Genomic DNA, 13,895 nt, shown 5'->3' with positions numbered 1-13,895 from the left:
CACAGTGCACTTGATTCTTTGTTGATCTCCACATAGATCTTGTCGATTATCTAAGTCTTGAGTTCGGGATGCTTCCAGACAGAATTTATCACTCCATTGTATTCTTGTAAACAAATTTGTCTTACAATGCTAGAACCATTTTTTGCGCTAACTATTTTCTTAACTAGACCAGACGGATAGTAAATGCGTACCTAAGAAGAGAAGCAAATAAAATCAATAATATTCTCACATACTTCTAGCAACATACAATAACTGCAAACTTCTCACCTCCGTAGGTGATGCATTCCGAGGTTGCCCTACGAATACAGCTTCTTCGTCCCTTTCAGCACTATCATTAGCCATGGAAATAATCTTTCTTTTACTTTTGGGGTTGCGAACTCGTTCAAATGTTTTCGTCGCTGGTGAACTCGGTGTTCTTGCGGTTCTCGGTGATTTACAAGGAGAATCTTTCGCACATCTCTTGCGTCGCGTCAATTCTCCGACATCTATGTTTACTACTTTGTATTTGTTCCTGAACTCTTGTAATTCTCCGAAAACAGCCTCCGAAACGAATTGATTCATGAAGAAATTTTAGAAAATGCAGAATACTTGAAAATACAACAAATGTTGGCTCAGAGTGACAAACTTGAAAAAAAAAAACCCATCCCTACCCTGGTCAAAAGTCAAATGGAAGTAAAAACTCCCTAACCCCTCACCCCTATGACAAACTCTTTTAAACCAATCACAGGCGAGGTGAAAAATTGACCAATCAATGAGCCAGAACAAATTTGTGAAATCTTTAATTTGATTGGCGCGGTGAGATCAGTAAATTAACCGTCTCCAACCAGAGGCTTTCGCTTACTTCTCACCGCTTCGCGGCTCGTCAAATTTTCTCGCCGCTTCGCGGCTCGTAAAACCACAGAGACGAAAGAGTAAGTAAAGCCTCTGGGACCAGGGTAACAAACAACATTCGCTAAAAGTTGACTCGTCGGAGTTTTTTTAAAAGAAATATCTTCTCACTTCTTCTTCGCCCTAAATTGAATAAATCAAGAAACGCAATTGAATTTTAAAGATTAGGGCAAAAACGCTTCTCAAATGGATACCTGAAAAGGCCGGATTCACGTCTTAGCAATAAAGGAAACATTTTGAAACTGCTTTCGAAATCGTTCTTAAAAGGGGATAAATTTGGAAAAGCCGGCTTACCATTTAGACGAGAAATTATTTGAAAAAAAGCTTCTCCTGAACGCTTACGTCACTGATCTTTGCATCTTTCTATCCCTGATAATGCGCATGCCTAAGGACGGATCCAAGCGTTTTGTTAAGGGTGATCTTATGAGTGTTGGGGGAAAATGTCTTATCAGTTTTAATTTTCGGCAGAGGTGGAAACTTACGTTGTGTTTTTAAAATGAAAACGCTTCTTCAAATTCACCCGTCATGGTACTGAGCAGTATTACATTACACTGTCGGATAATCAGCTGTTTATAGTCAGTCCATCAACCCTTTGAATATCTTTTTTTGTGTTTATTAGAGTTTTTCTCTAATTCATCTTAGAAAATTTGTTTAGCATTTTTTAAATCATATCGTTCGTTTTTCAGTGTCAGCTGGGTCATGGAGTCCAAGCTCTGTTTCAAAGTGTTAACGAGTCTCCGACGAAGATAATGCTTCTTGGCGGGATGTGTAGCGCAGCTACCAGACCAATTGCCGAGTGCTCCCATCTTTTGAATCTGATACAGGTGATTGGATTGTATATATTAAGGTTCAAAAGCAATCCCTCTCAAGTCAAATTCTTTCATTTGTGGACAGTAAATGAAGTCGAGCTTGCGAATAAAGATAGTGAACGGCAGTTGAACCTCTACACAACGACCACCCCCCCCCCGGAAGAAAATAGTCGTTGTGGAGTAGGGAGAGCCCGCGGGGACCAAACAAAGCGGCCGTTGTAGAGGGGTTGCCGTCAGTAGGGTTCCCACTGTAACTACAGGTGGTTAGACCGCGAGATTATCAGTCGTGATGTGTGCGAAAAAAAAGAAAAAAAGCTCGGAAAAAGACGGGCACGCAAAACGGTTGAGTGAGCTCGACCCATATATGAGAGGAGCGCAAAGTGTGTGACCCGATATGAGTGCGTTCCCTAAGCACCCAAGGTAAGTACGCAAGTTGTGTGGTCTGGCTGCGTTCATCTAAAATTTCCGACCCTTCGTCCATGCTTGCTATTTCTTTCGTATTGTGTAACAGGGCACACTTTTACTACAAGCTGTGGCTCACTGTGCTGACATGATTCAAAGATCGCTCTCTGATTGAAGACTCAAAGGCGTTGAAATATTCTTCTCCTCATCCCCTGCAGGTCGGCTATGGAGCGTCGTCAATTTATTTGTCGGACAAGGAAAAGTACCCTCTTTTCTTCAGAACGGTTCCCCCAGAGAAGGGGCACAATTCCGGCCGCCTGGCTGTACTGAAGTATTTCAATTGGAAAAGAATTGCCATACTGATAGAAAGGGAGCCTTATTATGAAGCTGTAAGTATAAACAGGCGTCCTTCTGGGACAATACCAGTAGTGTACAACCTCGTTCCCAGGGCCTTTCCCCTTAGTTGGGGGTGGAGTTGAGGGCGGGGTGGGAAAAGGCCCACTCCCAACAAAGGGAAAAGGCCCTGGGAACGAGGTTGAGTGGTGTGTTAACTTAACGTGAGGCTACGTGCTATATTGAGGTGTACTGTGACATAGTGTGCGTGACATAGCGTTACGTAACGTAACGCAAAGTAATGGGATATAGCATGACTTTCTGTTTCTTAGATAGATAGATAGATAGATAGATAGATAGATAGTTTAATGGCCATATACATCGCAGCCCGAAGGCTGAATTGCGTATATACAAATGATTAATCTGATATAATGGGTACATAGCATTAAATACTTTATATATAAAAGCGTGTAAGAAGGGATAAAATACAATAGAGGGACTTAGACGGAAAAACCTACATATTAATATTAACGGTACGGGATCTTATAATAAAGCTGTTTCTAAAACGATCTGTCTTGCATTTGGGTACGATGAAGCGCCTATTGCACCTTAGGGCATAGCGTCATGGACCGCTAAGTTGAATTAACTTGTTCAGACGGTGTTCAGGGTCCTTTATAATGGTGTCGAAAGTATTATTACATAGCCCCATGATAAAATCTAGAATGGGGACGATGTTCACTAGTTCTATGGTCTCCTGGTAGGGCAGTTCAGGGAAAATTATAGACATATCCCGCTTCTCGACTCGCACCAACTCATCTTTTAAGTACTTTGGCAAAGCATAACAAAGGCAGGTGCCGCGTACGTAAGAACAGAGCGGATAAAGGCATATAAAAGGTGGACATATGATGCCCAGGAACTCTTGATCTTTTTAGCTGCACTAAAAAATACAGACGCTTTGACGCTTTCTTGATTACACCACTAACGGTTTGTTCCACTTAAGGTTGTTCGATATGGCGAGGCCTAGAAGTTTCGCACTAGTCACTACCTCTAGTTCTTTACCATCTACAAAAATAGGCGCAAAATGGAGCTCGTTTTTTGCAAAAGATATTCTGAGCTCCTTACGCTTTTCGCGATTGAGTTTGACTCTATTCTGCATGGACCACTCCACGACCTTATCTGCGATATCCTGGGCATAGCTGTAGTTGCCCTTGGTAACGACTTCTGATGCCGTCGTATCGTCAACGTACTTCCATACATTAGCTAAATCATCAACAAATAAGTCATTTATAAGTACAAGAAACAACCATGGGCCTAATTTAGTTCTCCGAAGGACCCTGGAGGGCACTGAACCTCACTCTGAGTAACAGTCCTCAGACAGTTTGATTCTTTGGAAACGATTAGAAAGGAAGCCTTGTTATGAAGTATTGTGATATAACGTAAAAAAAAAATTTAAATGTTCTTGACTGTTGGACAGGCTCAGGCGAGTTTGACGAAGTTGCTTGAGAAAAACGACATATCAATAGTGGTTCAAGAATTTCTTGGAGATGGAATGGAAGAAGACCGCGAATCTTTAGTCAAGTTGTTAAAGGTGCATCTGCAATAATTAAAGGATAGAGTGGGAACCATACGATACAAACTCAAACTCAGTTGCTCTCTGTTACTGAGTCGCCTTGCCAAAAGATGATAGGGGCGCGGCTATAGCTAGAGGGGCCCCTGGGGTATTCGTGATCGCTGGCCCTCCCTTAGTGAGACGATTATTTTAAGTAAACAGCGTACGAACCTTATAGTTCAGGTTTGCGAAAATTTTGCTGGTCCGATGAATCTTCATGGGATAAATATTCTAAGTACTTGAAACTTAAACTGGTGGTTCCACTCGCAGCGAGTAGACAAGCCCGCTGACACATGAAGTAGAGCGGTGTAATCCCTTCAAGTATGAGGCGCAAAATGTTGTTTCTGAAACTCTCGCCCACTGCCTTTGAAAAAAGTCCTGTCACAGTTGTATGCCGCTGGATACTTGTACCAGGCGTCACTTTAACGTGGAAATAAACCAATTAAATTGCAAGGCTGACAATACGGAAAAAGTAAACCTTTTAAACGGCCCAAGGGTACTTTCTAAGCGCTATTTACTGTTGTTTCAATCTTGCAATTCCCTTGGTTGAGGAAACAACTATTTTCAACTGAGGGTTACATATATCAAATAAGCTCATCCCACCTGTGTGACCCCCCTATGACTGACTCGAGGAGTGATCTCGCGAGGGAGGTTAACCTCAAAATAACAATATTTGTGAAAACCCATTTCAAACTTGCAGTAATCTACCAAGTAGATTAGATTTTGTTTAAAGAAATCAGATTCGCGATACAAAGAGTACTTTTTCTGTCAGATTTTATATTTTACTCTTACTCTTTACCCAGGCGAGAGATGCTCGAATTATTGTTGGACTTTTCTCCGAAGAAAAAGCTGTGGAAATCTTCTGTCAGGTAACCGACCCTAATTTTAGAAACCGCAGTAATTGCGGGCCACTGCAATTGAGGGCCACTGGTTTCTCAGCGCAAGCTGTTATGCGTCTACCCTCTTTAAATAAAGTCGATTATTATTATTATTATTATTATTATTATTATTATTATTATAATTATTATTATTATTATTATTATTATTATTATCATTATTATTATTAGAACTGGAGAACCCTCTGGCAAGTGCGGCAATGTATCAGGCTCTAAACAGGGTGGTGAGTGGTTCCAACCTCCGTCCTGGTTCTAAAACAAGAGATCTAATTGGCAGAACAGTAGCTCAGCACGTGCGTTTTGAAACTTTGTACATTTCATAGCCGTCCTATGCAAAACAACAACGTGAAATCGCCAAAATTTGCGTCGTCTGCGAACCGAAACCGCGACGGCAAATTATTTTAATTTCCATTTGGAACTCAACGGCTACTTTTTTCGTCATGCGGAAGTTGAGCTGTGGCGCTGTATGAGACAGTAAGCTCCTGCAGCCATTTTTGAAATTCTAACTAAGAGTAGAAATTCATGTTTTAATCGAAGTCTTCCTTGGCGTCGCCGTCGTGGTTTCTTAAGGTCCCTAATATGCGCACGCCCTTTTAGGATCAGAACTTTACCAGCATTTTGACCGTCGTAGCTGCTTAAATGTGTTGTGGATTTTTTTTATCCATGAATTGTCCTGTTTCTATTTCTCCTAATTGAACACGACTCAAAATACAGTTGCACAAGACAGCGCAACCTAAAACCTAGTTTGACACTTAGCCCTGCCTGGTTTCCCCGAGTTCTCTGTGACCTAGTGGCGAAGTTAATTAGTTTTATTTTACTCACGATCTCTGTCATGAGAAAGGAATGTAACATTTCTGTCTATTTATCCTACTACCCCTAATATCAGGCGTACAAACAGGACTTTTATGGCAAGAAGTATGTCTGGATGTTGATAGGATGGTATCAGTCGCGTTGGTGGAATGCGCATCCAGAAGTCTTGTCCAAACAAAACTGCAAGGCTAAGCACGTGGTGAAGGCTTTTGGTAGTTACGTCACAACCGAGTTTCTGAAATTTGGACCAGGCTCCCCGAACATGATAGGAAGCGAGGTAAAGTAAAATGCTAGTCAAAAGACTAGGGAAGGTCTGAGGGCCAGGAAGCGCGAGCCTTCGAGTTAGGCTTTCAAGTATCAGGACACGAAGAGATTCTAACTCAGCGTGAGAAAGGTATATAATCATAGCTAAAAGAACTTGAGAAAACAAGCTACCAAATAACTGAATTCAAGACCAAAATGCTTTAAGGATAAGGGTTTAAAACCCAAATTTCTCTCGTAAACGAATGCAGACAATTGTTCCCAGTACAATTTTTGATAAGCGCTATTCCAATTTTAATTTCAGAGTGCATACCACACATGGAAAAATAAATTTGACAAGCTTGGTTTGTATTCTGGTTTTGCGCACGACGCCCTCTTTGCCATGGTTTTGGCTCTAAATCATTCAGCTGGGGTCCTCGCCGGGAGAAATAAAACTTTGGCAGATTTTACTTACAATAACTCGGAAATGGCAACACTGTTTAAGACGTCTTTGTCCGAAGTCTCCTTTCGCGGATTTTCGGTAAGAGAACGTAATTTGTAACACTCTGAGATCTTATTGGTTCCTTGGGATGTTAAGCTTTGCTCTGATTGGAAGGTATAGTTGACGAGATGTTCACTTTACGACAACAAGTCGAGAAGCTTTCTAATGAGTGTTTTGTTTGTAGGGACATGTATATTTTAACGATAAAGGAGAAAGAGAAGGAATTATAACAGTCCATCAAATGCAAGGTGAGGTCAAAGGTTGGCTTCGAACGTTCAGTGTCTTACTCAAATATATTTAGCGCTGAGAATATTCGATCGTCCAAAATGGAAAAAAGAAAAGAAGCAATTTTCAATTGAGTATGGAAAGCGATTCTGGATTACTTTGGTTTTACTTAACTTCGCTCTGTGATTGGTCCAGAAAACTCGTGCCATGCACCATCTCAACCAATCACATGCAAAACCAAAACCAATTCGAGCTTGGTCCTTCGCGTTTTCCCGCATTTCAAACAGGTTGCTTGTTTTTTACTCTGAGTTCTCGTTGGTTAATTATGACCTTAACCTTCGTTCTCATTGGTAGTTGTGATTACTTTGTCTTTGGATTTTCGGCAATCGATGGAAAATCGCTCAATCCTCCTTGTTGTTGTTTTTGTCCCTGCTGCATCGTGAACGTCGTTGAATTTGCCGTTATTTTTGATCGGCTGAATGATTTTGGAGATAACTTTTCATTTTTAATGCCCTTGAGTATAATTTACCTCACAATTCCATTAATTCTAGTTACCTTCAGGAGGGGGATAAATAGGGGTATGCAAATCCGCCGATCCGCTACGATTTGGTAACCAAATCCGTCAGTCCGTTAAAAAAAATTGTTAAATCCGAATCCGTTCGCTACTTGCCTCGTAAAAAGGTGAAAAACACACCTTGAGCTTTTGTGTGTTAGCTAGGCAATGGCTTTTCCATCGAGCGAATTGCAATCGATGGGGTACAGTGTCACGGATAAGACCCCGGGGGACTCCCATATGAAAACAAACGGGGATGCTCGTCGGAAAATTTAAATTTAACCTCTAAAGGAGACCATCTAGGCGTGGCTTAAGCAAATTTTAACCCCTAAAAGAGACCGCTCATGTTCATGCATTGTCTCTTTGGCACTTGGTAAAATAGAAAAGTAGTTAATGTTGAGGTAATACGGTAAACAAAACAAGTTAAAAAGAAAATTTTACTTCTGTTTCACTTCGAGTAATTCTGTATTTCTTCGCGGAACCCTAAACGAGACCTTGGCGGCTTAAAATATTGGCGCTTTGCCTGGAACACCCTAAGCGAGACCAAAATCCAAAAAATGTACACCCCTGAGCGAGACGACGAGCATCCCCGTCTGTTTCATATGGGAGTTCCCCCCCCAGGGGATAAGGGCGCGAACACAGCAGACGTCTCAGTGCGTTACTATTTCCCTGATGCGTGACATGCAGAGAGTCTCGTCCGTGACAAAGAAATACACATACTCACAAAACAGCGCATTTCTGACGATCGTTCAGATCCACAATCCGAACTTCCTCACAGGCAAATTCCAAAATCCGGACCTAAAAAATTGACAAAACCGCGAACCTTTGCAATTTCAGAATCCGCAAATCCGTTAAAATTTTGCTCTAAATCCGAAATCCGGGCAAAATAATTCTCAGAATCCGCCGATCCGTTAGCCTATTCACCCCCCTCCTTCAGGGAAGCTTAACCCAATAGCCTCGCCTTCGCGTACGCTCCTACAGATATCACGTGTTCAACTAAACCGCGCACCCAGACCTGAAATAGGAGCCATTACTACTCTAATTTGACGTAATTCTATGGATGATGCAGACAATTGAATGGCATTTTGCTGTTATTATTGTTTATATATCTAGATCAAGAAATCAAAATGCTCGGTAACTATACCGTTTCAAACGAAAAGCTGGTCATCGAATCGTCAAAGTTCGTTTGGGAAGGTTAGTCGATATTAAGAGGTAATAACTTATGCATAAGGTCACTCTAGGTACTAATCAATCTAATTGGTCAAGAATGAGAGTGATCCTATGCACTACTGTAATAGTAAATGGTTTATGGAATTTCGAGACTCTGTTCTAGATTAGTAAATATTATTTCGGCAAATAAAACTGAAAGAAAAATAGTATCCACATATATATTTTCTGAAACTAAGCCGTCGTATTTTACGGTAAAGATCTGCTTTAGGTATAACTTCAATCATAATCCATCAAATGTTTCTGGTTGCACGCAATTGCTCTAAATGTATCGCGTGATTGGATATGCTTGGCTAAAACTGGGGAATATCCGAGGATATACCTCAAGTAGTATTTCCCAATTTTTAAACCTCGAAGTTCACAGTTTCCTCGAGCTTCACTCCTGGGAAACTATTCGTATCTCGGAGCAGAAATTGTCCGTAAACAAATATCCGTGCATATTTTTCACGCTAAATGGAGGCTACTGTTTATTAAGTTTCTCCATCGATATTTTCGGAGAGTTGCCCCTATCGATTAACAACTCATGTCACTACACAGAGGTTGTACATAATTCTAATAAATTAAGGGCGCAAAAAGAATTTTTTTTGGCACGATGTGAAAGTACCTTCAACATTGAGAGACTACAAGATACGATGTTAATAAACAGAAAGAAAAAGCTGGTGATAGCGAGGACGGCTTGAGAAGATTAGAATTAATATCTAAATGAAGTTAGGTATAAAAGAAACTAAACTTCTGAACTTCGTTTTGTTTACCCATCACAGGTGGTAGTGTTCCCGCTGACCAAATGACTACAGTGGACAAGCTGCTGACGATTTCCCGCGGATCGTTTGGATTCTTTTGCGCGGTTGAGGTCCTGGGGATTATTATAGCTGTGGTTTTCCTGGCGTTCAACATTTCTCATAGTAGTCACAGGTATTTTGAATAGGTCCGCAATGAAGGCACGTGCATATCATGTAAACTGTTACCTTCACGTGGCAATGTAATTAGTCTCTATGGGGCAGAACGATGGTAGAACTTTTTCACCGAAGAAACGTGACGAGATAATTATGGGACAGAAGGGAGACAGAAGGAATACTGAGATAACAAAACGTTTGCAAACAAAACGCCCGAATAAATGAAAGAGCTAGAGAAGGAAAGAGGTAGGAGTGAACCAAAGAACGGTTGTACCACACAAACAGACAAATTGTGAGGTATACCAGAAGACGGGGAAAGGAACGAACACATAAAAATGAGCCAAGATGAGGATTTGGAAACAAAGTGGACGAATTTGGTTTGAGGAAAGGGCTGAAATAAGGCAGAACTATTTCCCCGCATTTTAATCATTCCATAGCTTAACTTACTTCTAATATTTTCCTTACTTACAATACACTATTAAACTTACTACATAAATTATAAGGGCGCTTTATTATATACTTACCGAGCAAGTAGCAAAAACTGCGATTTCTTAGTTACGACATAACGTTAGTTTTCTTCCGAATACATACACTGAAACACAACAGAATAACTAGTGGAATAGCAAGTACTTAAAAGGAACGTTTATACCCAAAACTGATAAGAGACTAATTTTGGATTTCAGATTTATCAAGATGTCGAGTCCACGTCTAAATAATGTCATTGTAGTGGGCGCCATTCTTATCTACATTGCTGGTATCCTGCTGGGTATTGACGGCACTTTTGCGAGTATCGACATTGAGGCAGTTTTTCGATGCAGAGTGAGTACCTACAACCACATTACAATTTTAAAATTAAAACCACTGAGTGGCCTAAGGTTCCCGAATATGTCCCAGGAGGTTTGAAGACCGAAAAGACAATTAACGACAACAATTCATCGACCACCGAATATTTCGGAAGATGTGGACGATTCATAAATTATACTAGACTCTCAGCAATTTGTTCACCAATGCTATAGATTGTTGCAGGTTAGTTTGTTTCGAAAATAAGAGAAAAAATTTTTCCTTTTTTCTGTTTACGTGTAGTTGTCGACTTGGGTGGCTTGTCTTGGATTCACACTCGGATTTGGTGGCATGTTCTTGAAGACCTGGAGAGTGCACAAAATTTTTCTTAACCGAACAAAGAAAATGGTAAGTGTCTTCGAACGAGAAACCATGCAGTTGAAGCATTAAGACTGAGCGGTCTGTCCCGACAAATGTGGGGATTTCCAAATTTGGTACACGGCAACGAAGACGTAGTTTAAAACTTTTTGTAGCGCCAGATGATGCAAAGACGATTAGAATTGGTACAAAAACTGGCATACAAAGTTTACTACTTTTATGACCTTCCCGGGAGCAGCAATACGCACAGTAGATTTAGATGTATCTTTGCTGCAAAAGGAAAAAGCAAATTCTACCTTTTTCTTAACCCGTCCTTTTTTCCCCATCCTAAAAGATCCAGCAGAAAATTTCAATATTCCTTTGACTTGCAACAAGCGGCTTGCATAAATGAGCGGTGAGGCAACACGCACAATCAATTCGTTGCCGTTAAAAGAGGTTCTAATTTTCCCTTGGGGTACCTTTTGAAGCCACACCCTTTTTAAGCTTCTACTACAAATCTACATAAAATGGCCAGTGCATGTTTTGACTGTAATATTCAAACAATCAAAGGTGTCTTTACCTATCACCAACAGATCATAACTGACTTCCAACTGTTTGCAATGCTGGGTCTGTTTCTTTCCATCGATCTCCTAATTCTTATGGTTTGGGAGATCATTGATCCTTTGTACGCGAGTAAACGCTTCACAGGACGAGAGGTTGGTAAACAGATATTATCTCTAAAAGTCACATCTCCTTTACAAAGAGCTTTAAACAAAACTACAGTAATATAACTTTGACCTTTAGTAAATGTTGCAGTGAACGCTTTACCTTCTGCCATGATAGGAGTTTAAACAATCGTTTACGTCTTCTTCAGCTGTCTGAAGGGAGTTAATCATCTCTATTACCCCTTGCTCCAAGACCTGTGCGGGTTGTAAACGCTCCTAGGTCCAAAGCGAAATGTCTGGGTTCGAGACACTGGCTAAGTCATTGCGATGCATTCCTAGGTAGGACACTTAGCTCTTATAGTGCCTCTCTCCACCCTCGGAGTGTGAATGAATAATGGAAAATAGTTAGGGACACCTGAAAGAACGGAATGTACTCCCCATTAACTGCTCCTCATCCAGGACGGAGTAGCAATAATCCAAGTCGCTCATTGTTGCTGAAGACGACAAGAGGTCCAGAAAGATGGTTTCTTCTGCATCGTCAGCTGACCTTCCCTTTACCTTCTTATATTTCAGGAATACAGCCCTTCCACCGACACAAACTACAAGACTTATTACATCGAGTGCACCTCGAATCACCCGAAAATCTGGCTTGGGGTTGTTTACGCCTACAAAGGCCTCATGTTGGCATTCGGTGCCATGATGGCCTGGGAAACGAGGAATGTCACTTTTGCTGCACTGAATGACTCCAAACACATTGGTATCTCTGTGTACAACGTGGTATTTCCATGCGCCTTGGGAATGACAATTGTCAACGTGGTGGCTTACAACCCGGATGTGTTTTACGCGGTTCTGTCTGTGTTGGTTGTTTTTTGTACCACCATTACGCTGTGTATTGTGTTTGTTCCAAAGGTAATGATGGCTGAAACCCTACTTATTTAATTACTTCGATCCCCTGCAGGCTCTCCTGCACCCGTTTTCAGGGAAATCGTCCGTCTCCACCCCGGAAAAGCTTCCCTCCCCGAACGCAATATTCCTCCCGTTAAAAACCAGCAACAGTTTGGCGAGTTTGATTGACGCAAAAGGTGAGAAACCTATCGTCCATCCTCCTGAACAAAATATTTTGGTCATACACTCGTACTCCGAGTATTTTCCTACATTGGGGGACTAATTGTACCCAATTGGCCGGTCAGATTTAAATATTAAGAAAAGCTTAATAAAAGTGCAACCATATTAAGATCTGGGATGAGAAGTTCGAGGTCAAACACGGCTGTGTGATGGCTCACACGCTCTTCAGTATGCAGCCTGTTCCAGGCTTTAAATCATAAAAACGGTGCATAATGATCAACGGCGATAAGAGCGGCGGAGCGAGAAAAAAGCGAGGGTTTGTTTTTCGCTTAGCTGCTGCTTTAGCGTCTTTTATCATTTGGCTCCGTTTTAGAAACTGCAAGCTAGAACAAGCTATTAGCGTGTTTTTCTTGGAGGAAAGGTCTTTCCCTTTGATAAACTTTTTTTCAAAGTTTTGTTTCAAAAAGCGTTGTTCTTTTCTTGATAGATAACTACCGTCAAAGCAGATCCGCTGGGGAAAAACAGACCTCGCTTTGTATCGGCTCTAAATCATCAGACAACACGCGCACAAATAGACGAAAGGCTACAGTTACAACCAGGTCAACAACCAAAGCAGAGACCTGATTCTGGTCAGACCCAAGAAGACAGTCAACGAACAACTGCTAGTCCTATATAACGTACGCTACGAAGATTAATAACATGCAAATCAAATAGTTTTTTATTTTAGATCCAGTGGAACACTGTTGTAATTTCAGTTCGAACGAGTATCGGCGAAGGGTGAACTTTGAGTGAGCCAAAGAAATGACGGCCTGAACGTTCTTCGTATTCGATCATCTTCGGTTCATCGCGGATCATAGCAGACTCAGCAACTTAGTTCGAAAGGGCGCATTCCAGTTGAGTCGCAAAATCAAAATTAGGATGAACAAAACGGACAATCAGCAAAAAGGAGTGTCTACTGTGCTACTCGGCTCGCTTACCAGCCGCTGTTCGAGAACCGGAGCCCGCGCTCCTCCCCGAAGCGTCTCTTCTCGGGGAGGAACGAAAAAGACCGAACTCGAGAAAGCGGCGGAAATCGAGCCGACTGTGCTACCAAGTCGTGATTTGTCTGATTTACGTCTGAGTGGTTAAAAATTAGCAACCAAAATTACAAAAAAGCAATCCCGTACTGCTATCGAAACTCATTGAAAATTGCTCTACACGATGAGCAATAAAAGCATAATCAAAAAAAAAAAAAAAAGGACAACAAAATGTCAAGCAAACAGTAAAAGAAAATACAAAACAAAAACAACCACCTAAAATTAAAATTGAAATTTTACCAGCAAGAAATACCTTGGAACATAGCTGTAAGTGACGTTCGCATGCAAGCATGAATAGCTGCGCTGGAATCTATTACTGTTACAATCAAGGATAGCACTTTACGCTTCACGATGTGATTCTCTTACCCATGTCATTTATTCATACACATATTAGTTCACGAAAGGAGAAAGAAAAAAATAGATAAATTTCAGCAGATTTACACTACAGTGAACGTTTTGTGTTCCGAACTTTTTTTCATGGTTTCAAGTACTTCTTAACTCTTCCAAAAAGATTGTTTTGAGTATCAGTTACTCTCGTTTCCAAGAACGAATGCCAAGTTACACA

General features: G+C 41.0%; 1 protein-coding gene across 5 annotated transcripts in view; it reads left to right on the top strand.

Annotated features, from left to right (window-relative positions):
* Positions 1 to 13,502, top strand: part of LOC111327509 (gamma-aminobutyric acid type B receptor subunit 2) — a 24,431-nt gene extending 10,929 nt beyond the window's left edge. For all 5 annotated transcript variants that reach the window (XM_022931711.2, XM_022931710.2, XM_088740222.1 and 2 more), the window contains 14 exons: positions 1,575 to 1,712; positions 2,318 to 2,488; positions 3,907 to 4,020; positions 4,845 to 4,910; positions 5,824 to 6,024; positions 6,313 to 6,528; positions 6,674 to 6,737; positions 8,381 to 8,461; positions 9,256 to 9,406; positions 10,071 to 10,206; positions 10,471 to 10,575; positions 11,118 to 11,240; positions 11,763 to 12,098; positions 12,742 to 13,502. In XM_022931711.2, coding sequence (XP_022787446.2) covers positions 1,575 to 1,712; positions 2,318 to 2,488; positions 3,907 to 4,020; positions 4,845 to 4,910; positions 5,824 to 6,024; positions 6,313 to 6,528; positions 6,674 to 6,737; positions 8,381 to 8,461; positions 9,256 to 9,406; positions 10,071 to 10,206; positions 10,471 to 10,575; positions 11,118 to 11,240; positions 11,763 to 12,098; positions 12,742 to 12,930 — 2,091 coding nt within the window. In that variant the 3' untranslated portion in view covers positions 12,931 to 13,502. The remainder of the gene's footprint in view (positions 1 to 1,574; positions 1,713 to 2,317; positions 2,489 to 3,906; positions 4,021 to 4,844; positions 4,911 to 5,823; positions 6,025 to 6,312; positions 6,529 to 6,673; positions 6,738 to 8,380; positions 8,462 to 9,255; positions 9,407 to 10,070; positions 10,207 to 10,470; positions 10,576 to 11,117; positions 11,241 to 11,762; positions 12,099 to 12,741) is intronic.
* The last annotated feature ends 393 nt before the right edge of the window (positions 13,503 to 13,895 follow it).

The sequence above is a fragment of the Stylophora pistillata genome, chromosome 12, assembly GCF_964205215.1.
Source record: "Stylophora pistillata chromosome 12, jaStyPist1.2, whole genome shotgun sequence".
NCBI lineage: Eukaryota > Metazoa > Cnidaria > Anthozoa > Scleractinia > Pocilloporidae > Stylophora > Stylophora pistillata.
This window is presented reverse-complemented; position numbering and strand designations above follow the sequence as displayed.